The sequence below is a fragment of the Vulpes lagopus genome, chromosome 6 (genome assembly GCF_018345385.1).
Source record: "Vulpes lagopus strain Blue_001 chromosome 6, ASM1834538v1, whole genome shotgun sequence".
In the NCBI taxonomy this organism is placed as follows: domain Eukaryota; kingdom Metazoa; phylum Chordata; class Mammalia; order Carnivora; family Canidae; genus Vulpes; species Vulpes lagopus.
Genome location: NC_054829.1, coordinates 79,862,160 through 79,885,991, shown reverse-complemented (window position 1 = coordinate 79,885,991; position 23,832 = coordinate 79,862,160). Strand labels below are relative to the sequence as shown.

Sequence of the window (23,832 nt, the reverse complement as noted above, 5' to 3'; positions counted from 1 at the left end):
CATAAATGAAATTAAGATTGCACAATTATTTATGTGACTATTTGTTGAATACTTCTCTCACTTTATAGTCTAATAATTCCATGAAGTCAAGTACTGTGTGTATTTTATTCATCATTGTAAACCAGGCATGTTGCACAGTAAACACTTACCTTCTTTGAACTATTTTATTTTATTTTATTATTTTTTTTTAAATTTTTTTTTTAATTTTTATTTATCTATGATAGTCACACACACAGAGAGAGAGAGGCAGAGACACAGGCAGAGGTAGAAGCAGGCTCCATGCACCGGGAGCCCGATGTGGGATTCGATCCCGGGTCTCCAGGATCGCGCCCTGGGCCAAAGGCAGGCGCTAAACCGCTGCGCCACCCAGGGATCCCTCTTTGAACTATTTTAATTCTTAAAATTGAAATCTCTTTATCTGGAAGACTGCTTCAATATAGAGTACCTTGTTGCCAGTTTTAATCAAAATTCTGTCAACTGTAGGGAAGCATTTTGCATGAGTGGCTTTATGGTACAATCTTAGTTCTTTGTGTGGTTTTCACTGATTTTATTTAAAAGGTATCCTTTATAATGTGTATACAATAGGATATGTGGCCTTCACCCTTCTATACAATGGGAACAAAGATACAAGTACATAAAAATTGTTAATTGTAATAAAATTCTGAAATAGAAGCAATTTAACTTTTATCTAGTTGCTTTTAGATGTACCCTACAGGGATTTCTAACTTTTATTTTTCTGACCTTTATTTTTTCTAACCTTTATTTTTTACTTCCAACTGAAATTTATCATTTCCCTCACTTATAAATGTAGGCCACTACCCACAGAAGTATTGGCAGCTCCAGAGACTTGTCACAAATAAGTATCACAGATATCCTATATCACATGTAGTTCTTCAGATACTTTTTTTTTCTTCAGATACTTTTGAAATGTCTTTTATAAGTATAACTTCAAAACTTAGGGTAGCTCCCAGACCTACTATTGCGTTTCATTATTTAATGAATTATTAATGAAGTAGCATAGGTTTCTATATCATAAATTTTGCAGATTTTTTTTACAGGTATGATAATTATATCTCGATGTAATTGTATTCCTTAAAATCCTTTGTATTTAAATTTAGCTTCATTATTCTGGGAAGGGATCCGGAGGTTCACCAGATTGCCAGAGAGGGGCATAGAATAAAAAAGGTTATGGAAAACCCCTACAATAGGAAACCTGGCCACACAGGGTGCTTTTATTATGAGATTACTTTAAAATTTTAAATCTTTCAGTTTATTTTACTGCATATTTTCAAGGGTAAAAGAGAAAGACAACGTCATTTAAAATTTTGCAGAATAGTGTCCTCTGTGTACTCAGGCTTTTCACTGACAAAAGAAATCTAAACCAATGATAGCTGGAAGACTTGATCTAGTAATAATCATAGTAAAAGAACCCTCATGCAAAGCAGACATTTTTAGGCACTATCATTAGTGAATTATAGAGTGTGTTGAGTTTGCAAACTATTCCATAAGGGGAAAAGTTCTCATTTTTTGTGTGAAGTTATTTCTCACCATCTGTTGAAGAGTCTGTATACTGCTTATTGAGGATCCTCATAGCCATCCTTTACAGCTGCTTTTCGTTAACAAAGACATCAGCTGCATCCTTCCTTTATCCTTAAGTTAAAAATGGGGGCAGGAGAGGTTAAAAAAAAAAAACTTATCATGTACTGAATCATGAGTGAAATATTAGAAAATATGGATATTTTCATCATTGTTTAGCTTAGAAGGTATGTTGAGTTTATGGCAGATTTGTTTTACTATCAGGATGGCAGAAATGACAGTCCTATAGCTGTATCATTTGGCATAACCAGACACTCTGCAGAATTACAGATGTAAGGCTAATGAGGTGGCAAACAAAGGCTTTCTGGAATGTTGTCAATTAGAGAGTGTTATACAGCTGCAGATAAATATCTGAATATGCCGGAATTGATAAATGTTCACTTTGCTCTAGCATCCTTGGCCAAAGTTCTCCAACCTCGAGGGAAAATTGCAAGCTCATTTTTCCTTGGTGCATTTAAGACATTACATAAAGATCTCATAAATCTTAATTTAAAAAACAATTTTAAAAAGTTATCTTTTTAAAGCCCAATTTGCTTATAAGTAAGTTGAGCTTTCATGATGAGGATATATCTGACTGGAACTCCATGGAATCATTTTCTTAGCCAGCAACAGCTGTGCTGTTCTTTCTAAATAGTAATAATGCTTCTATACTGCACTAGTTTTTTATTGTTGAGGAGAGCTCTTGGTGCCTTTATTGAGTTACTTTGAGTGTAGCCTGATTTTTGGGGGAATGCACAATAAAACAGAAGTAATTTAAATTTTAATATGCCTTCCTTGTACCATTAATTAAAATGATTTATGTTTGATTGCCTCCTTGAAATGGAGTGTGCTGTTAGTACTTACTGCTTCCATGGTGATGTTTTCCAACAGAACACCATTTGCAAAACAGGGTATCGAACTCTTCTGAGTCTTAGTTTATTTGCTTTGCCAGCAGGACCTTTCCTTCACTCTTGGCAGAATATACGCTCACACTGTTCTTCCCAGTCCCCATTTGGCATTTTAAATTATATTTATTGTCCAGACCTCCCACCAGTTATTCGTTCAAAGTAGGAATCTTTGATCACTGATGAGCCTGTCAAGGAGGAAGGGAGAGGGAGGATGAGATAGTTCAGACCATATTTTGATCTAGATGATGAAAGCATCTAACTTTGTGAAATTCAGAAGAAAACTTCCCAAATACTAATGTAAGAGAACTTTGTTTACGCACTTCAGAGGAAAGGCACTACACTTGTTCTCTGATCTTATCAAAAAGAAAAGGGAAGCTGAAAAGAAGACCCACATATTTCAAACAAATTTTTCTAAACATTGAGTGACTTCTTTATTGTGTGGGCTCTTAGTCACTTAGATGACATTGCTGATAAATTGGGCATTTGTTTTTGTCACTGGCAAGAATCCGTCCTGAAACACTACTTGATCTACAGGCATTGTACAGTGTCTTTTCTTTCTTTTCTTTTTTTTTTTTTTAATCCAAGGCAGTTCACTGTTGACAGTTCTTTTCACTCTTTTCTGAATATTGGAACATATGATTGCATCAAGCTGGCTGCAGGCTGCAATGCTGACATTTTCTAGCACAAAGAATGCCCACATCACTCGAACATTTGAAAAGTGTTAATGAGCAGATCAAAAGGACTGTTGCCTTAAGCAGCTAACTTTTTTTTTTTTTTTAAGAAATCGGCTCTCCTCCAAACTGAAATCTTCATTCTAGCAGCTAAGTAGATGAGATGTAATCCTCCCTGATGATGATAATAACAAATGAAAAAAAAATTGGAGGAGAATCAAACTCTACATATGGTTCATAAAGTGGTGAAAGTGTTTTCCAGAATCTTCAATACAGAACTAAAGGATGCTAAGTGGAAAAAATCCTGGCAACTAGGCAATATTATGCCTTTTAAAATCTGCAAATTCTCATAAAATATGGTGCATATGAATACATCCTTTTCTGAAATGGATGTGTTCTTGCACTATTTAGTACAAGAATGGGATTCTCATGACTGTTATTTTTAATGTATTTACACTGACAGTAAGGTTTCCTTTTTTTCCTGCACTGGTTTTGCTGAAATGCAGGAATATCAGTTGGACACAGATTTTTTCCATTTTGACTTTTGAGCCAAATGGATTCAGATTATTTTCATCCTTTTTTGTTACTTATGAGGCCCGCAGTAGAGTGGAGAGAAGGAACATTTTGAAACATCACATAAAAATCATTTTATTTCCTGTTCCAACATTTCTAGGTCAGTGATGTTGGGCATATTAATTAACAAGTTATGTCTCTATAAAGTGGGAATGATAATCTCCATCTTTCATAGTTACTATAAGGTTTAAATCAAACTCTATCTATATCTATATCTGTCTATCTACCTACCTACCTACCTACCTACCTATTTCTACCTACCTACTTATTCATCCATCCACCCATTCATCCATCTATCCATCCATTCATGCATTTTAGCAATTATTATTTTTTTTTCGTCCTAGCAATTATTAACTACTCAATACATCTTTGGCCTTTTCTTTTATATCCTTTCCCTTTGCAGTCCAAACCTTATTTTAAAAGGATGTCATTTGGGCAGCCCAGGTGGCTCGGTGGTTTAGCGCCGCCTTTGGCCCAGGGCATGATCCTGGAGGCCTGGAATCGAGTCCCGCATTGGGCTCCCTGCATAGAGCCTGCTTCTCCCTCTGCCTGTGTCTCTGCCTCTCTCTCTCTCCCTGTGTCTCTCATGAATAAATAAATAAAATATTTAAAAAAAAAATGGATGTCATTTAGCAGAAGAAGGTAAACTCAGAGTTTGGAGATAGATGGACCTGGGTCTTGGATTTGAGTCCTAATTCTGTTTTCTCTTTGTATATCCTTGAGCAAGTTATTGAAATTAGAGTCTCCCTCCTCTTAATATTTAAAATGGGGGTAAGTATAGTAACTTCACAGGGCTATTAGGAGAATAAGAGAAATGTTTGTGACATAGAGCAGCAACAATAAATGATGATTACTGTTAATAGTAATAAATTACAGCACAGAGATGACCCTTGGTTCTGGTTCAGTTTCTGAAGGTTTAGCCTTAGCTGTTTGTTGTGATGGTGGCTGTGTCCTTTGATTTACTTGATCAAAATTTGACTTAGATGTGGTTTTAAGGGCTGTGTTTCCATTGTTAACAATGTAGAAAATATACTTGCTAGAATTCAAAGTCAATTTAAACTCATAATAAGTCATTCATTTAGTCATACATAAGATTAATTAGATATTATTGGAAAAAATGACCCTAATATTCTTTTCTGGAATAAGGTGAATACAAATGTATATTGATACATGGCCTGCGTAATTATGAGAAGGCATAGAATCAAAAGACCTGGTGGAAAAATTGTGATATGCATTTTTTTAATGTTCTATCCGAATTTTTATGTTAGAAGTGACCTACAATTAATCAAATTTATTTCCTAGATGAAGAAACTTAAGATGGTCTATGACTTCCCATCTGCCATTGAGTTGATTAATTCTCTGATTTTATTGATTGAAAGAGAAATTTGATGCTTCATTTTCTTTGAAACTAACAATATTTTAGTTTCATGGGAACCTATATCTATCTGTTTATCATTTATATATTTTTTCTCAGTATTTTTCTTTAAATTTAGAGGCTGGCTATGAGTCTTTGTGAACATTCTCAGCTAGTTCCTTCAGGTCATTGTCAATTATATTTTTTAGTATCTGCTATTTTCAGAGCACTTTATTAGGCACTGGTGGTACTTATAAAGAAGGAAAAATGATTATTGCCCTTAATAAATCTATATTCTTAAGGGATAATTGAAATTCCCAAATAAACATCTAAGTCCAAGTTAATGAAGCATGAATGATTCAACAGTGCAACAACATTTATATTTTAGAAGTTTTTGAGCTTCTAGATAAAGCAGTAGGAGGTTGGGGGAACAGTTCTCTGAAGGTTGGATGGGACTTAACATGGAAATGGTCATTTTATTTGGGGCAAGCAAAAGGATCTTTACTTTTTCTAGAGTAGAGATACTTATAAAGGGATGTTTCTAGATAGGGTATGATGGCAAAACTACATCATACTGAGACATTTGAACAATGAGTATAGAAGAACTGGTCATATAAATGTGCTGTAAAAGAGCTTTGGTTTTCCAGGTTGTGGCTTATGTTACCAGATAAAGAGTCTCTAGTAAAGGGAAAAAATGCAAAGGTGTCTTTTATTATCCTGTTGTGAGTTTGTCAGTAGTGGTCATATGAGGACTTAGGTTATTATTATTTTTTTTTTTGTAATTTTTTTTAAAGATTTTATTTATTTATTCATTTTTTTAATTTTTTTAATTAATTTTTATTGGTGTTCAATTTACCAACATACAGAAAAACACCCAGTGCTCATCCCATCAAGTGTCCACCTCAGTGCCCGTCACCCATTCCCCTCCAACACCCGCCCTCCTCCCCTTCCACCACCCCTAGTTCGTTTCCCCTAGTTAGGAGTCTTTATGTTCTGTCTCCCTTCCTGATATTTCCCAATATTTCTTTTCCCTTCCTTTATATTCCCTTTCACTATTATTCATATTCCCCAAATGAATGAGAACATACACTGTTTGTCCTTCTCCGATTGACTTATTTCACTCAGCATAATACCCTCCAGTTCCATCCACGTTGAAGCAAATGGTGGGTATTTGTCGTTTCTAATTGCTGAGTAATATTCCATTGTATACATAGACCACATCTTCTTTATCCATTCATCTTTCGATGGACACAGAGGCTCCTTCCACAGTTTGGCTATTGTGGCCATCGCTGCTAGAAACATCGGGGTGCAGGTGTCCCGACGTTTCATTGCATCTGAATCTTTGGGGTAAATCCCCAACAGTGCAATTGCTGGGTCGTAGGGCAGGTCTATTTTTAACTCTTTGAGGAACCTCCACACAGTTTTCCAGAGTGGCTGCACCAGTTCACATTCCCACCAACAGTGTAAGAGGGTTCCCTTTTCTCCGCATCCTCTCCAACATTTGTTGTTTCCTGCCTTGTTAATTTTCCCCATTCTCACTGGTGTGAGGTGGTATCTCATTGTGGTTTTGATTTGTATTTCCCTGATGGCAAGTGATGCAGAGCATTTTCTCATGTGCTTGTTGGCCATGTCCATGTCTTCCTCTGTGAGGTTTCTCTTCATGTCTTTTGCCCATTTCATGATTGGATTGTTTGTTTTTTTGGTGTTGAGTTTAATAAGTTCTTTATAGATTTTGGAAACTAGCCCTTTATCTGATATGTCATTTGCAAATATCTTCTCCCATTCTGTAGGTTGTCTTTTAGTTTTGTTGACTGTATCCTTTGCTTTGCAAAAGCTTCTTATCTTGATGAAGTCCCAATAGTTCATTTTTGCTTTTGTTTCTTTTGCCTTCGTGGATGTATCTTGCAAGAAGTTACTGTGGCCAAGTTCAGAAAGGGTGTTGCCTGTGTTCTCCTCTAGGATTTTGATGGAATCTTGTCTCACATTTAGATCTCTCATCCATTTTGAGTTTATCTTTGTGTATGGTGCAAGAGAGTGGTCCAGTTTCATTCTTCTGCATGTGGATGTCCAATTTTCCCAGCACCATTTATTGAAGAGACTGTCTTTCTTCCAATGGATAGTCTTTCCTCCTTTATCGAATATTAGATGACCATACATTTCAGGGTCCACTTCTGGGTTCTCTATTCTGTTCCATTGATCTATGTGTCTGTTTTTGTGCCAGTACCACACTGTCTTGATGACCACAGCTCTGTAGTACAACCTGAAATCTGGCATTGTGATGCCCCCAGCTATGGTTTTCTTTTTTAAAATTCCCCTGGCTATTCGGGGTCTTTTCTGATTCCACACAAATCTTAAAATAATTTGTTCTAACTCTCTGAAGAAAGTCCATGGTATTTTGATAGGGATTGCATTAAACGTATAAATTGCCCTGGGTAACATTGACATTTTTACAATATTAATTCTGCCAATCCATGAGCATGGAATATTTTTCCATCTCTTTGTGTCTTCCTCAATTTCTTTCAGAAGTGTTCTATAGTTTTTAGGGTATAGATCCTTTACCTCTTTGGTTAGGTTTATTCCTAGGTATCTTATGCTTTTGGGTGCAATTGTAAATGGGATTGACTCCTTAATTTCTCTTTCTTCAGTCTCATGGTTAGTGTATAGAAATGCCATTGATTTCTGGGCATTGATTTTGTATCGTGCCACGCTACCAAATTGCTGTATGAGTTCTAGCAATCTTGGGGTGGAGGCTTTTGGGTTTTCTATGTAGAGTATCATGTCATCGGCGAAGAGGGAGAGTTTGACTTCTTCTTTGCCAATTTGAATGCCTTTAATGTCTTTTTGTTGTCTGATTGCTGAGGCGAGGACTTCCAGAACTATGTTGAACAGCAGTGGTGAGAGTGGACATCCCTGTCTTGTTCCTGATGTTAGGGGAAAGGCTCCCAGTGCTTCCCTATTGAGAATGATATTTGCTGTGCGCTTTTCGTAGATGGCTTTTAAGATGTCGAGGAAAGTTTGATCCCAACACTCTGAAGGGTTTTGATCAGGAATGGATGCTGTATTTTGTCAAATGCTTTCTCTGCATCTAATGAGAGGATCATATGGTTCTTGGTTTTTCTCTTGCTGATATGATGAATCACATTGATGGTTTTACGAGTGTTGAACCAGCCTTGTGTCCCAGGGATAAATCCTACTTGGTCATGGTGAATAATTTTCTTAATGTGTTGTTGGATCCTATTGGCTAGTATCTTGTTGAGAATTTTTGCATCCATGTTCATCAGGGATATTGGTCTGTAATCTCCTTTTTGGTGGGGTCTTTGTCTGGTTTCGGAATTAAGGTGATGCTGGCCTCATAGAACGAATTTGGAAGTACTCCATCTCTTTCTATCTTTCCAAACAGCTTTAGTAGAATAGGTATGATTTCTTCTTTAAACGTTTGATAGAATTCCCCTGGGAAGCCATCTGGCCCTGGACTCTTGTGTCTTGGGAGGTTTTTGATGACTGCTTCAATTTCTTCCCTGGTTATTGGCCTGTTCAGGTTTTCTATTTCTTCCTGCTCCAGTTTTGTAGTTTGTGGCTTTCCAGGAATGCATCCATTTCTTCTAGATTTCCTAATTTATTTGCGTACAGCTGTTCATAATATGTTTTTAAAATCGTTTGTATTTCCTTGGTGTTGGTAGTGATCTCTCCTTTCTCATTCATGATTTTATTAATTTGAATCTTCTCTCTCTTCTTTTTAATAAGGTTGGCTAATGGTTTATCTATCTTATTAATTCTTTCAAAGAACCAACTCCTGGTTCTGTTGATCTGTTCCACAGTTCTTTTGGTCTCGATATCATTGAGTTCTGCTCGAATTTTAATTAACTGTCTTCTTCTTCTGGGGGTGGGGTCTATTTGTTGCTTTTTCTCTAGTTCCTTTATGTGTAAGGTGAGCTTTTGAATTTGAGATCTTTCCAGTTTTTGAATGTATGCTTGTATTGCGATGTATTTCCCCCTCAGGACTGCTTTTGCTGCATCCCAAAGATTTTGAACGGTTGTATCTTCATTCTCATTAGTTTCCATGAATCTTTTTAATTCTTCCTTAATTTCCTGGTTGACCTTTTCATCTTTTAGCAGGATGGTCCTTAACCTCCACGTGTTTGTGGTCCTTCCATACTTCTTGTTGTGATTAAGTTCTAATTTCAAGGCATTATGGTCTGAGAATATACAGGGGACTATCCCGATCTTTTGGTATCGGTTCAGACCCGATTTGTGACCCAGTATGTGGTCTATTCTGGAGAAAGTTCCATGTGCACTTGAGAAGAATGTGTATTCAGTTGAGTTTGGATGTAAAGTTCTGTAGATATCTGTGAAATCCATCTGGTCCAGTGTATCATTTAAAGCTCTCGTTTCTTTGGAGATGTTGTGCTTAGAAGACCTATCCAGGGTAGAAAGAGCTAGATTGAAGTCACCAAGTATAAGTGTATTATTATCAAGGTATTTCTTGAGTTTGGTTATTAATTGGTTTAAATATTTGGCAGCTCCCACATTCGGGGCATATATATTGAGGATTGTTAAGTCCTCTTGTTGGATAGATCCTTTGAGTATGAGATAGTGTCCCTCTTCATCTCTCACTATAGTCTTTGGGGTAAATTTTAACTTATCTGATATAAGGATGGCAACCCCTGCTTTCTTTTGAGGACCATTTGAGTGGTAAATGGTTCTCCAACCTTTTATTTTCAGGTTGTAGGTGTCCTTCTGTCTAAAATGAGTCTCTTGTAGACAGCAAATAGATGGGTCCTGCTTTTTTATCCAGTCTGAAACCCTGCGCCTTTTGATGGGGTCATTAAGCCCATTCACGTTCAGAGTTACTATTGATAGATATGAGTTTAGTGTCATCATATCTATTCAGTCCTTGTTTTTGTGGATTGTTCCACTGAACTTCTTCTTAAAGGGGAATTTTAAGAGTCCCCCTTAAAATTTCTTGCAGAGCTGGTTTGGAGGTTACATATTCTTTCAGTTCCTGCCTGTCTTGGAAGCTCTTTATCTCTCCTTCCATTTTGAATGAAAGCCTTGCTGGGTAAAGTATTCTTGGTTGCATGTTCTTCTCATTTAGGACCCTGAAAATATCCTGCCAGCCCTTTCTGGCCTGCCAGGTCTCTGTGGAGAGGTCTGCTGTTACCCTAATATTCCTCCCCATAAAAGTCAGGGACTTTTTTTCTCTTGCTGCTTTAAGGATCTTCTCCTTATCTTTGGAATTTGCAAGCTTCACTATTAAATGTCGAGGTGTTGAACGGTTTTTGTTGATTTTAGGGGGGGATCTCTCTATTTCCTGGATCTGAATGCCTGTTTCCCTTCCCAGGTTAGGAAAGTTTTCAGCTAGGATTTGTTCAAATACATATTCTGGCCCTCTGTCCCTTTCGGCGCCCTCAGGAACCCCAATTAAACGTAGGTTTTTCTTCCTCAGGCTGTCATTTATTTCCCTTAATCTATCCTCATGATCTTTTAATTGCTTGTCTCTTTTTTCCTCAGTTTCCCTCTTTGCCATCAACTTGTCTTCTATGTCACTCACTCGTTCTTCCACCTCGTTAACCCTCGTCGTTAGGACTTCTAGCTTGGATTGCATCTCATTTAATTGATTTTTAATTTCTGCCTGATTGGATCTAAATTCTGCAGTCATGAAGTCTCTTGAGTCCTTTATGGTTTTTTCTAGAGCCACCAGTAGCTGTAAAATAGTGCTTCTGAATTGGCTTTCTGACATTGAATTGTAATCCATATTTTGTAACTCTGTGGGAGAGTGGGCTGTTTCTGATTCTTTTTTTTGAGGTGAGGTTTTCCTTCTAGTCATTTTGCTCAGTGCAGAGTGGCCTTGATAGAAGCGCGAACTCTTCTCACTGTAGCGTTCCAGCTGGTCTCTCTTTAAATCTCAGTCCGAATTCGTAGATTTTCAGGATGATTGGATGGTTTTCTAGGTAATTTGTTGAGGACAGGTGACTTGGAGACCCTACTCTGCCGCCATCTTGCCCCTCCCTCTTTTTTTTTGTAATTTTTAATTGGGCTCCAACGCAGGGCTTGAACTCACAACCCTGAGATCAAGACCTGGGCTGAAATCAAGAGTCAGATGCTTAACCAACTACACCACCCAGGCACCCCATATTATATGAGGATTTTAAATTGAAATGCATTTGCCTATATCAATGCTAAATCTAGATGCTATGCAGGATAATGAGTATGACAAGTATGACATAAAGGATGAGTCATGGAGGAAGATGTTCAGTAATTTTCAGGAGGATATAATATAGAACCAGATTGGGGATATACTGTTTATGTTCTCAGAAATACATACTACTACATACTTGTACAAACTGGTACAAAATGTACAGGTAATAAGCAGAGTAAATTTGAAATCCTCACAAGAAAATGAAAATGAGTCCAGATACATTGTGCTCAGATTTAGTGAAATGAAGGATGTACCTTGTTCTTTTTCAAGTGAAGGAACTCCAGAGAGCACTTAAGGTAATCTGCAAAATTAAGAGTAGAAACATGATTTGTAAGGAGCTTATAATAAAAATCAGTAATTCATTGATTTCAATTGTGGTCATTGGACCCACTGACCCATTTTGATAAGAAAACAATTAGGCTTCTGTTAGGAAAATATACCTGATTACACAGGTTAGAATGAGGGATGGGTTAGAGATAGAAAAATAAGATAAATGTCTAGTTTAAGTAAGTAGAGTGTGTGGACATTGGTGCCAAAAAAGCTTTGATAATTATCGACTATCAATCAATGTTATCAGTGTGTTATTACTTAAAATGTGTAGAATAGAAATAAAGACTAATGGGGGTGCATCTGTTTGGTCTGAGTACCATACATTTACTTATAATGGCATGGCTACACATAAAATGCTATTATCAGTTCCTTAAACCCCTGTAGAGATATTGATCAAATGAATGTGTGCTAAAGAAATGGACTAAGATGACCAAATAACTTAGGACCATTGCATGAGAAATAGTTGTGATGTTTCGTTTCCAGATGAGTAGGGCTTAGTAGTTACACAGTTATTATCCTGGTATTCAAAAATAGAGACTGCTCTCTTCTGGAAGAAAGATTAGTTTGTGTGTGTGTGTGTGTGTGTGTGTGTGTGTGTTCACATCCTAGGATCAGGACTAAAGAGTGGAAACTACAGAAACTTTGGCTTCTTTTGGGGGAAAATCTTTGCAATGATGTGAATTCCTTGCCAATGGAATGAATTGCTTTGTGAGGTAGTGAATTTCTCTTTATTACAGGAATTAAAACATAGTTGGACTACAACTTGGTGGAACGTTTTCAGAATATTGAAGTTTTGATTGAATATGAATTGGAGAAGTTGAAAAATGTTGTACTAGATATTTTTAAGGTCCAAAGAATTACGAGTTTATGCTTTTAGGTGGTAATAGTGGGAATAGAATGCAAAGAATTCTTCCTTCTTCCCTTGCTCTTCCTCTCCTTCCTTCCTTCTTCCCTCTCTCTCTTTGTCCCCTCCTCCCTCTTTTTTCTCCCTTTTTCACCTCCATCCTTTTTCTCTCCTCTCTACCCCTTCCTTCCTTCCTTAGTTCGTTCCTTCCTTCCTTCCTTCCTTCCTTCCTTCCTTCCTTCCTTCCTTCCTTCCTTCCAAAATAGATAATCCACTTTGTGCCAGACACTTAACTAAGTCCTGGGAATACAGCGAGCAACAAAGCAGATGTAAATTTCCTACTCATGGAAATTACACTTTTGTGGAGCTAGTTAAAAATGATCAACTCTGATAGATGCTAGGGGACAAATGGGGCATTTATGCATATGAAAGGAATCTTATGTGCATTGGGAAGATTGAGGGGAGTTCTGGGGTAAGAAGGTGAGGGAGAAAGAGAGAAAGAGAAAGAAAGAGAGAAATATTTCAAAGAATCTATTGGATATGGTAAATAATTTGGTAAAGTCATTTAGATATGAAGAAGAAATAATAGATGTGAACATTCTGAGACCCCGGCGCCCCAGGGAGAGAGAATCTTAAGCAGGCTCCACATCTAACACAGAGCCTCACACAGGGCTTGATTTTATAACCCTAAGATCATGACCTGAGCAAAAATCAAGTTGGATGTTTAAGCCATGCAGGTACTCCTGGTCAATAATTTTAATTATGACAATGTGAAGGGTTAGCTACCCCAGTGCTGATAGAGGTCTTTAAGATTAGATCTCAGGCTTCATTCTTCTCACATAAAGAATCAGCCACATATACAATTTCATGAAAGAATATATTGAGTAATGAGTCATAGAAAAGGATCTTGGTTAAAAAGTTGTTTTACTTCTAGATTAAGGGGTGAGGAAAGAAAATGAGTTAGTTTCCCTATCATCTCTTGCAAAGCAAGTTAACTTGTAGCTTGTAAATTTATGAAAAAGATGGGATGCCTGGGTGGCTCAGTGGTTTAGCACCTGCCTTTGGCCCAGGGCGTGATCTTGGAGACCCGGGATCAAGTCCCGCATCGGGCTCCCGGCATGGAGTCTGCTTCTCCCTCTGCCTGTGTCTCTGCCTCTCTCTCTCTCCCTCTATGTCTATCATGTATAAATAAAATCTTTAAAAAAATTTATGAAAAAGTCAATGAGTCTTAGAAGGCAGATTTCAGTAGTAAATTCCTGCTCCATTTGAAGGGACGTGGTAATCTAGTGGAAAATGTTTGCATTTGGACATTAGAAGAACAATTTAGTGGAACTTTGTGCAAGGTATTTGACAATTTTGGTCTTGTTATTCACCTGAAAAATAAAGGTAGTAACATGTCTATGGCATAAAGATAAAATGAATGAAGGAGTTTTGTGAATTGTTATCTAGCAGTGCCTACCAAACCACTCTGCAACCTAGTGTCTTCAAGCAATTTAGTGTCTTCACGGCTCTGCGGAGACTGGCTCAGCTAGGAGATTCTCTGGGGGTTCTCTCACATGTTTGCAGTCAGGGGGTAGCTGTAGTGGAATCATTTGAAAGTTCGACAGGCCTCCAGGGCCAAGAAAGCTATGTTTGTCATGGCAGCTGGAATGACTGACATGGCTGGGGGCTGACCAAGCACCTCTCTTATCACCCAGCCTTTCCATAACGTTATCCTGGGTTTCTTCCTCCTCCTGGCCTGGTGGTCTCATGTCATGTCCTGACATGACAGCAGGCTTCCTCCAGAGTGAGTATCCCAAGGATATTAGGAGAGTGGAAAAGCTTTTTCTGACTTAGCTGAAGTCACAAGGTACTACTTCTATCTCAATACTAGTTAGTCAAAATACAAGCAAGCCTACATTTAAAGGGAGAGGCATGCCCATTGAGAGACAAAGTTCACTGGAACGTCTTTGGCACTACCACAGTATGCTACTAATCTGGTTATTTTTATTCATCTTTGCTGTCACCTTCCTATGCCACCAAAATTTTTACATTTGATTTTTTTTGTTGCTGTTGGACAGGTTATCAAGGATCCTCCTCCTCCACCACCTCCTGCACCAAAACAGGTAAATAGTGCCTAAGAAGTGATGTGGATATTTTTTCCTGTATTTAGATACTATCCCCAAATTTGACCAATTACCGTGTTGTTAGATAACTCTGATACCTATGTATTAGACTTTTGAATTTATGAAAATTAATTGTTATTTTTAATCTTATGATTTCTTTCATGTGCTGGAGGAATGAATAAGACCTTCAAAAACTGATAAATATACACTGGCCATGAGGCTCAATACTGCATAGAGATTTACTTAACTTTTTCTATCCAGATACCAATAGTCCTGATGTTACTTATTTTATTTATAAAAAGAAGATCCAAGCTGTTAGTGTAATGATATTAATCCTCTCTTCAAAATGATTATTACTCTTATATTACTCTATATGTTAGCTAGAATTGTGTTAGCAACATGAACTATAGAAGTAGTGCATTCTCTAAACCTCCTAACTGCCAATCTGTTTTAGTACCACTTTTGCAGTTTAGCTTAACATGTATGTTGATACTTGAAATGATTTTTGAAATGCTGTCCTAAATTTAATGTCTTATCTTTTTAAATATGAAATAATGAATGGAATTGGAAAAAAAACAAATGATGCTGCTCATAGTTGAGGAGCAATTTCTGGTGAAATGAGAGAGATTCTTAAATTGGAAAGGCAGGAGTCCTTATATTCTGTAGAATTCCACTTGAAATTTATGCACATAAGTACATCCAAATGCCCAGTATATAGTTGTTACTACATTTCTTCCATATCAATAGCATTATTCAGGAAAAAAATGTTTAAATGTGTGTTAGTTCTTTTTAAAAAATATTTTATTTATTTATTTGAGAGAGAGAGTGCACAGAGGGAGAGGGAGAGGGAGAAGTAGACTCCCCACTAAGCTGGGGGCTGAAGTCAACTCCCAGGACCCTGGGATCATTACCTGAACCCAAGGCAGATGCTTAACTGACTGAGCCACCCGGGCACCCCTAAATGTGAGTAATTCTGACTAAACAGTATTTTAAGAAATTAATTAAACCCATTTTTAAAAACTTGTGTCTACATAGGAGGAAGAAGAACCTCTGCCTACCAAGAAATGGCCAACTGTGGATGCCTCCTATTATGGTGGTCGAGGGGTTGGAGGAATTAAAAGAATGGAGGTTGGTATCTTTTAAAAAAACAGAAATTGCTAATCTGGAATGTGTAATTCTAGAACTGTTAAGCCATGGAGATTGTGCTTTTTAGCACGTTCTTCCATCCAATTTTATTTAGCACTGGGTATTTCTTTGGATAATTTTTTGTCCTATGGAATCATCCTGGCCATTTCAAAACTGTCCAAGAAGAACTGACTTCATTAGTCAAAGAGCTGCATTGATAAGACATTTGAACTCTAAAGGGCAAAACAAAGTTAGGGTTTTTCTCACTATTTTGGAAAAAATTACTGCAGACAGCATCAACTTTGTAGAAGCCAGTCACTTAAAGTACCAACAATGCTTGTCTTTGAAAAGATCCAATAGTTATGTACTATTTAGGGATAAAAAATGTTAAAATATTCGGTAGTATGGGTATGATCTTATCACAAATGTAGAAGAAGTGCATTTAAAAAAATTTTTTACAACTTTTAGTTACCACTTATGAACAATCATAATTAATTTTAAATATCATTTATAGAATATATTGAACTTTGAGACTGGCTCAAAGTGTGGATTAAAATTGAACTTTAATATTATATCTGACGTGGGACTTGATCCCGGGTCCCCAGGCTCAGGCCCTGGACCAAAGGTGGCGCTAAACCCCTGAGCCACCCGGGCTGCCCAAACTTTACTTCTTGATAAGAAGGACTTTTTTATGTGTTCTGCAATCATCGCACATGTCTCCTACTATCGTATGGGCTTTGTCCTATTACTGCCAGCAAAAATCAGTAAACTAATTAACCACCTCACAACTGTTAAAATTTTCTCTTTTTTCTACATTTCAATAAAATTCAGATTCCCATGGAGAGTTTCCCCTTTTCAGAATAAATGTCAGTATTCTTCTGAAGAAGCTCAGACCTACTTAACATGGTTGTCATTGCCAGAGTGGTTATTCAAGTCATCTGATAGTGATTCTCACTTTCTTGACCACATTAGATCTTAAAATAATGCATGCTTTCCTTAAAAGCATGCCACTTTATTGCTGAAATAACCCCTGAGACACCTCACTGCTAGTAAGCCACGGAAAAGGCAGGTGCTAGGAGCTATTGCACTTGTCTTTTGGAGAAGATAGTGCATATGTGTTCACATGTGGATGATTGAGAATATTAAATAGTCCAAGAGAACATGGCTAGTCTAGCTTTAGTTGCTTGAGACAACTTTGTTCTGAAGGCCATTTTCCTTCTGTTTCCCTTGGAGGGGTGAGGAAAGAGCAGATGGATAATCTTACATATATGAAAAATAAACTTGTAAATAAAATAGTTACATATTGATATGTAAACATAGTCTATCCCAACTTATTTTTTAATTTATTTCACCTCATTCCAAAATATATGTGTAAAGACTGTATGCAAGGGGAAAAAGGCTTGACAAGATATACTACAAAATGTTAGTAGCTTTCTCTGGGTGGAGTGATTTTCAATCTGTGCTATGTATTTCCCTACTTTTTCCTAACTCATTTGACAATGAGCATGTGCTACTTTGATTTCAAAATAATAAATTTAATTCCATTTTGAAATCTTCACATGTGACAATGAGATAATGATATGCTAGTAAGTGAGCCTTAAAGAATATTTCTGCTGAAAACACTAGTTATGCCAGATTTTTGTTAGTCCAATATTCCAGTGTATTAAAGATTGAGATCTCTTTCCAAAGAAAAAAAAAGCATACCCATGAGTTCCTAGAGGAATAACATTGGTTTATGGTCAAGAAAGCCAAGGGCTTGTGCACCTTCTTGAATAACTCACATTTCAAGTTTCAAGAGTTACTAATGCTTAATATGTGAAATACATTGCCTGTCCTTTTCAGTTTAAGAAAATCTGTGAAAAGGACTCACCCACCTTTAATTAACTAGGGTACATTTTATCTTTGGACCATTTTAGCTACATTGCATATGGTATTTGGTCAACATGGTGGAATGGGAATGAGAAAAAAATGAAAAAGTAAATGTGAACATTATGAAGGGGAAACAATACATAAAAAGACAATTGAGATTGTAAAATTGAATTGAGAATTAAGCATCATTAAGTTCTCTCAAGTCTGATCTTATTTAAACTTAGGGAAAATAGAAAACATCTGTTTTAAAAACTTACTTATTTAAACCTAGAAAGAATTTCCCTTAAAAAAAATGCCTTTAACTGGGAAAAATAAATGGAATCATAGAAATTATGTGCACATCTGAATTACAGAATAAATCTTCGTAACTGATGTTATTTTAAGCGAGGTTAGGGATTTTACGTAGATTTTTTTTTCTTACTCCTCCTTTAAATTAAATATTTAAATGCTACGGTAATGGCAATTTGGAGAAAGCTGGAACTGAGCTGATGTTAATAACAGCTGTTAGCACAACTGATCCGCAATACCTAATGACTTCAAATGTGTGTTTCTGCCAATTCAGTGTGAAACTGTTTTTGTTTCTTTTCTCAATTCTGAAATTGCTCCTTTATGATACGACCTCTGAGTCATCTAAGTATACTCTGGAAATTATGGAATTTTATTGTTTATTATGGAAGCCAAGTAGACTTGGAAGAGTTTAGCTATCAAGTTTGCACTTACTTTTTTTTCCATAGTAAAAAAGACAAATATATTAATTCTGCTAAAGCTCTCTTTAGCAGTTTATTCTTGTTTTTTTTTTTTCTTAAAATATTTTATTTATTTATTCCTGAGAGACAGAGAGAGGCAGAGACAAAGGCAGAGGGGGAAATGTGGGACTTCCCCGGCAGTGAGCCCGATGTGGGACTCGATCCCAAGACTGTAAAATCATGACCTGAGCCACTGAGCCACCCAGGTGCCCCTATTCTTGTTTTTTTCTTTTTTTTTTTTTTTAATCCTTTTTGACTATTGCAATGTGGTTAAACTAAAATATTAAAACATACATATACATGTATGTATATTTATAGACATACCTTGTTTTATTGCACTTCACATACTGTGGTTTTTGTTTCTGTTTTGTTTTTGTTTTACAAATTGAAGGTTTCTGGCAATCCTGCACTGAGCAGCAAAGTCTATCAGCATCATTTTTTCAACAGCATTTGCTTACTTTGTGTCTTTGTGTCATGTCTTGGTAATTCTTGTAATATTTCAAACTTACTCATTGTTATTGTATTTGTTATGATGATCTGTGATCAGTGACTACCATTATTAAAAGCTCAGATAACACTTAGAATTTTTTAGCCATAAAGTGTTTTTTGAAATAAGGTATGTACATTGTCTTTTTTAGACCTGACACTGTTGCACACTTACTAGACTACAGCATACTGTAAACATAACATTTATATGCACTGGGAAACCAAAACATTCATTTGAGTAATTTATTATGCTATTTGCTTTATTGTGGTGGTTTGGAACCAAACCTGCAGTATCTCTGAGGTATGCCTATAATTGCTTCTGAGAGTTTTAGGAAAAATCTATAAATTATTTTGTAATTTATACTTTGGGATTGAGTGAGAATTATTTGTTGTGTTGTTTGTGATGATGGTGATAATGATGATGGAACAGCTACTTCATGAAACTAACTCTGAGGATTTAATTAATGAATTTCCTTTAGACCTTAGCAACTCTATTTCAGAGTACAGTTCTTTAAGGGGTGAGTCTCTAGAAATACACTGAGTCAAAACTCCAGTTTGGTTACTTTGTGTTCTTTATCTGAGAATGGTGCCAGTGATTCTTGGAGGATGAATATGATTACCATTATCTCTATGATATCAACTATGAAGGGTAGGCTGGGGAGGTGTGTATATTAAATCCACCATTGCTGAACACTGATCTACTTATATTTTTATTCTGAATTATTTTTCTGAGTTACGACATTTGCTTGTTTACTGAACTTTTTGTTGTTATTGTTGTTGTTTTCCCTCAAAATAGAGACTTCACAACTGCCAGGATATATATCCTGGTTTTAGAGTTTTTAAACTCAGTTTAGCTATATCTAAAGATTTCAGAAGTTTTCATTTATCTAGATGAAGACACTGTGATTGGAACAAGAAGGTCATTTCTCTGGAAAGAAAGCCAACTACTAGCTCTAAAGGTTTAATGGTGTTTAAAACAATTTTAACAACCCTATAAAGAACATTCTAGTACCGCTGATCACACTGAAGGATACAGATACATTTTAATGACTCAACAGGGTCCACTTGAAGTGGAAAGCCTATTCTAAAATTGTAGTAAAAAAGGTAAAAACATCTAAGGAAGCCTTATCAAAAAGCCATGAATAGTTCTTTCCATGAAAAGTAATCATACACCTACTCACCTACTCAGGTCATTAAAATGCTTTACAGAGTATTTAATTTTTTTTTCCTTTGTGGAAATCACTTAATTCTGGTGAGTCAGTGTGTCCTGCACAGGCCTTCGTATTTCTTTGCAGAGCTTCACTTGCCTTATCTTTGTCATCTTTGTTCATGTCGTCTGTGGTTTTTGTAGGACTTCTCCACATTCCTGGCTGGACAAAGTCTTTCTCCAGTGGTCACATCCTATCCCCATGCCCATAAAGAGATCACATTTAGCTCTTAACTCCTGTTCATTGAAGAATAAAGAAAACAGTAATTTGACCCTATGATTTTTCAGTGTCCAGAGTTTTCAGAGAAGGATATACCCTAAAATTTGTGGGATTCTCTGGTGTCCCTGAAGTTTTCTTTTCAAAGTGGAGCCTTTTCAGATTTGCCTTCCTCAATGGAAAATTGATAATCGAATAACCATTCTCCGATATACATCAGAACTAAAGACTGAAAGCTACTTTACAAAGTCGAGCTTTACAAAAGTAAGGAAGAATCATATATAACTCTTTTACTTCCAAAAGCTAAATGTTTAAGTCATACTTTTTGACTTAGGCAAACTTAATGAAATAAATTGGGGAGGAACAATTTACTCCTTTGTATAAAATACATTGGTAAAATACATGTAAAAATACATTTGTAATCCTATTTGAAACTTACTGACTTATTTAAGGTTCAAATCCCTGCCCTGTCACTTGCTAGCTGTGTGGCTTTGGACACATTACTTCATCTTTCCATGCCTTGGTTTCCTCATCTGGAAGGAAAAAAACTGGATACCTATATTATCATCTCATTGCATTTTTTTTTTTTTGGTATGGATTAAGTGCAGTTGGCACATAGTAATTGTCACCATCACCATCTGTTCCCTCCACTGCCATCAGTACATAGGGGTATATACTTAGCTAGAAGGGGAATATACCTAACTAAATCTCAGGAGAGGAGGAATTTATAGTTAGTATATGACTCCTCTCTTTACTTCAAGATGGTGAACCAAAGGACCATCTCCTCAATTTGTTCTTCTAGGATCCTGGATGTCGGATACAAGTATTTTCCCTTTGTTTTAAAGGTTCGTTGGGGTGATAAAGGATCTACTGAGGAAGGTGCAAGACTAGAGAAAGCCAAAAATGCTGTGGTAAAGATTCCTGAAGAAGTTGAGGAACCTGTCAGGCCTAGACCACCTCGGCCCAAACCCACATACCAGCCTCCTCAGACAAAGTGGTACACACCAATTAAGGTAATTGTGTAAATTTTGCATGCTTTATTTATTTATTTTTTATTTATTAATTTTTAAAGATTTTATTTATTTATTTATTCATGAGAGGTATATAGAGAGAGGTAGAGACATAGGCAAAGGGAGAAGCAGGCTCCCTCTGGGGAGCCCGATGCAGGACTTGACCCCAGGACCCCAGTTTCAGGACCTGAGGCAAAGGCAGACACTCAACCGCTGAATCACCTGGGCACCCCAATTTTGTGTGATTTAACTGAGAACCTGTAACAAGAGAAACTCTGACTTCTTTAGCTTACCCCCAGCTCCCAGCTGTGTGCATGAGGACCGAGGTCCATCAAGCAGCAGGCATTCATTATCCATTCTAATGACTATTTCTCAGCAAGAACCTCTGCTTTTGTTATTTATTTATTTGTTTAATTTAGGAAAGAAATGAGAGTAGAGAACAAAACTACTGTCTTCATTTTAACTCTTTATTAAGTAAATAGAGGTGGAATCTGTTCCCTAGAGATTTACAAAGCATGTTTCCGTTTAGGGTCGTCTTGATGCACTCTGGGCTCTGTTGCGGCGGCAGTACGACCGTGTTTCCTTGATGCGGCCTCAGGAAGGAGATGAGGTTTGTATGTGGGGATATGTTGGGAAAGAGCAGTGCATGGATCAGTATGTTGAAGGAAGTGAAATAATAATCAAAGAGAATTTAAAGCCCTCATTACACTTGGGGAAGGAATTATTGTCTTGTGCAAGTTCCTATTACATAGGGCACTTAATAAATTACTACCTGTTGTTAGAATACATCTTATAGCTATGGTTTAACACAAGTCCCTTCTCAAGTAATCTGGAAAAATCATGATCTGTGTACACATACTTTAATATGTACACTCATTACTTCAGCCTTTGACTTGGACAACATTACATTCTGAGGTTTTATCAAGTGGGAAGGACAGACTGAGGATCTGTAGTTGGAGTCTTTCTCTACCATTTACTATCAGCAAGCCCCAGGGAACATGCAGAGCCTCCATTTCTTCAGGTATAAATATATATTTCTATGCCTTCACAAGTTAATGCAAACTAATTTCTTAAATAGATGAAAGTGTCTTTTGGTAGTCCTGCCTTATCCACAGTTTCAGATATCTATAGTCAACCATGGCGCAGAAGCAGGTAATATCCTTCCCACATATGGTCAGAAGGTCAGTCGTAGCCTAATACCACAGTGCAATGCCTACATTGTTCATCTCACTTTCTCTCATTACACAGATATTTTATCATCTCATGTCATCACAAGAAGTGTGGGTATAGTATGATAAGTTATTTTGAGAGGAGAACCACATTTACATAATTTTTATTACAGTATATCACTACAATTTTTCTATTTTATTATTAGGCATTTTTGCTAATCTCTCACAGCATTTAATTTATAAATTAAACTTTATCTTTGGTATGTATGTATAGGGAAAAACACAGGATTTTTGTGATTTGGTACTATCTGTGGTTTCACGCAATCTACTGGGGGTCGTGGAACATATCACCTGTGGATAAGGGACTGTAAAGCAATATAGAAATCTGTGATTTCTAGAACATACTCACATTGTAAAAATACATACATACACACATATATGTGTATACATTTTCCCTACCAAGGAAGCTTATTTGAGTTTTTTTGTTGTTGTTGTTTATGGAAATTTGGCTAGAATTACTCTAGCATTATAATTTCTTTAATATATTAGCACTATTTTCTATAGTATCAATGTAAAAAAATTGAAAACGTTTTCATCACTATAGTTCAGACACATCACTATTAGTAGTAATAATAGAATCGTTTCATTGTGTGTCAACATGATCATCATTGTGATCACCAATTCTGAAGTGAGTGAACTTTGTTTACCTCAGCCTCAGAGGATTTTCAGTTCATTCAGGTTTGACTATTTTTTTTAAGTATGAAATGATTGATGAAATTAGTATTTACTCTATAGTGCCAAACTAAGTTATGCTTAGTGTTATATATTTTAGCATGGTGCTTCACATACAAAAACATGTAAATCTTTAAAATTTTACTTCTATGAAATGAAGGTCACTTTGAAAACATCTGAATTCAACCATTTAGGAAATCCAATTTGAGAATTCTCCACAGACCTTTTAGCCTTTGCTTGGACCATAGGCAGAGATAACCAGCCTCTTTCATTACCAGACCACTGTGGTTAATGGAAAGTTCTTAGGTTTATTGGAATTTGTGCCTCTGTTTAAATCACACATAATCTGGAGTTCTGCTTCTGGGACGCCATACAGCAACCCTATTTACTCTTTTTGTGCTAGGCTTTCACTGTTTGTATTTTCAAAGTGTTTTTGTGTATCACCCTAATTTTCTCTCCCCCAGATTAGACATTAGTTCATTTGTTCAATAATTTTCACCTTTAAATGTGTTGAGGATTGTGCTAGCACTAAAGATGTATTAGCTGGCAAAAGCAGATAGTAGTCCTAGCACTCTTGCCCATACTGGATATATTCTTTTAACTAGTGTCTAACATATGCCAAGCACTTTGTTAGATTCTAAACAAATTTAATATTCTTAAAAAATTATACTGCTTAGAGGGGTACCAGGATGGCTCAGTCTGTTAAGCATGT

The 23,832-nt window shown here is 36.5% G+C and overlaps 1 protein-coding gene across 1 annotated transcript in view; it reads left to right on the top strand.

The window, feature by feature from the left end:
* ANTXR2 (ANTXR cell adhesion molecule 2) overlaps positions 1 to 23,832 on the top strand; it is a 159,222-nt gene that overhangs the window by 78,841 nt on the left and 56,549 nt on the right. The window contains exons 13-16 of the mRNA XM_041757981.1: positions 14,515 to 14,559; positions 15,595 to 15,687; positions 21,055 to 21,222; positions 21,749 to 21,829. Of these exons, the coding sequence (XP_041613915.1) occupies positions 14,515 to 14,559; positions 15,595 to 15,687; positions 21,055 to 21,222; positions 21,749 to 21,829 (387 nt within the window). The remainder of the gene's footprint in view (positions 1 to 14,514; positions 14,560 to 15,594; positions 15,688 to 21,054; positions 21,223 to 21,748; positions 21,830 to 23,832) is intronic.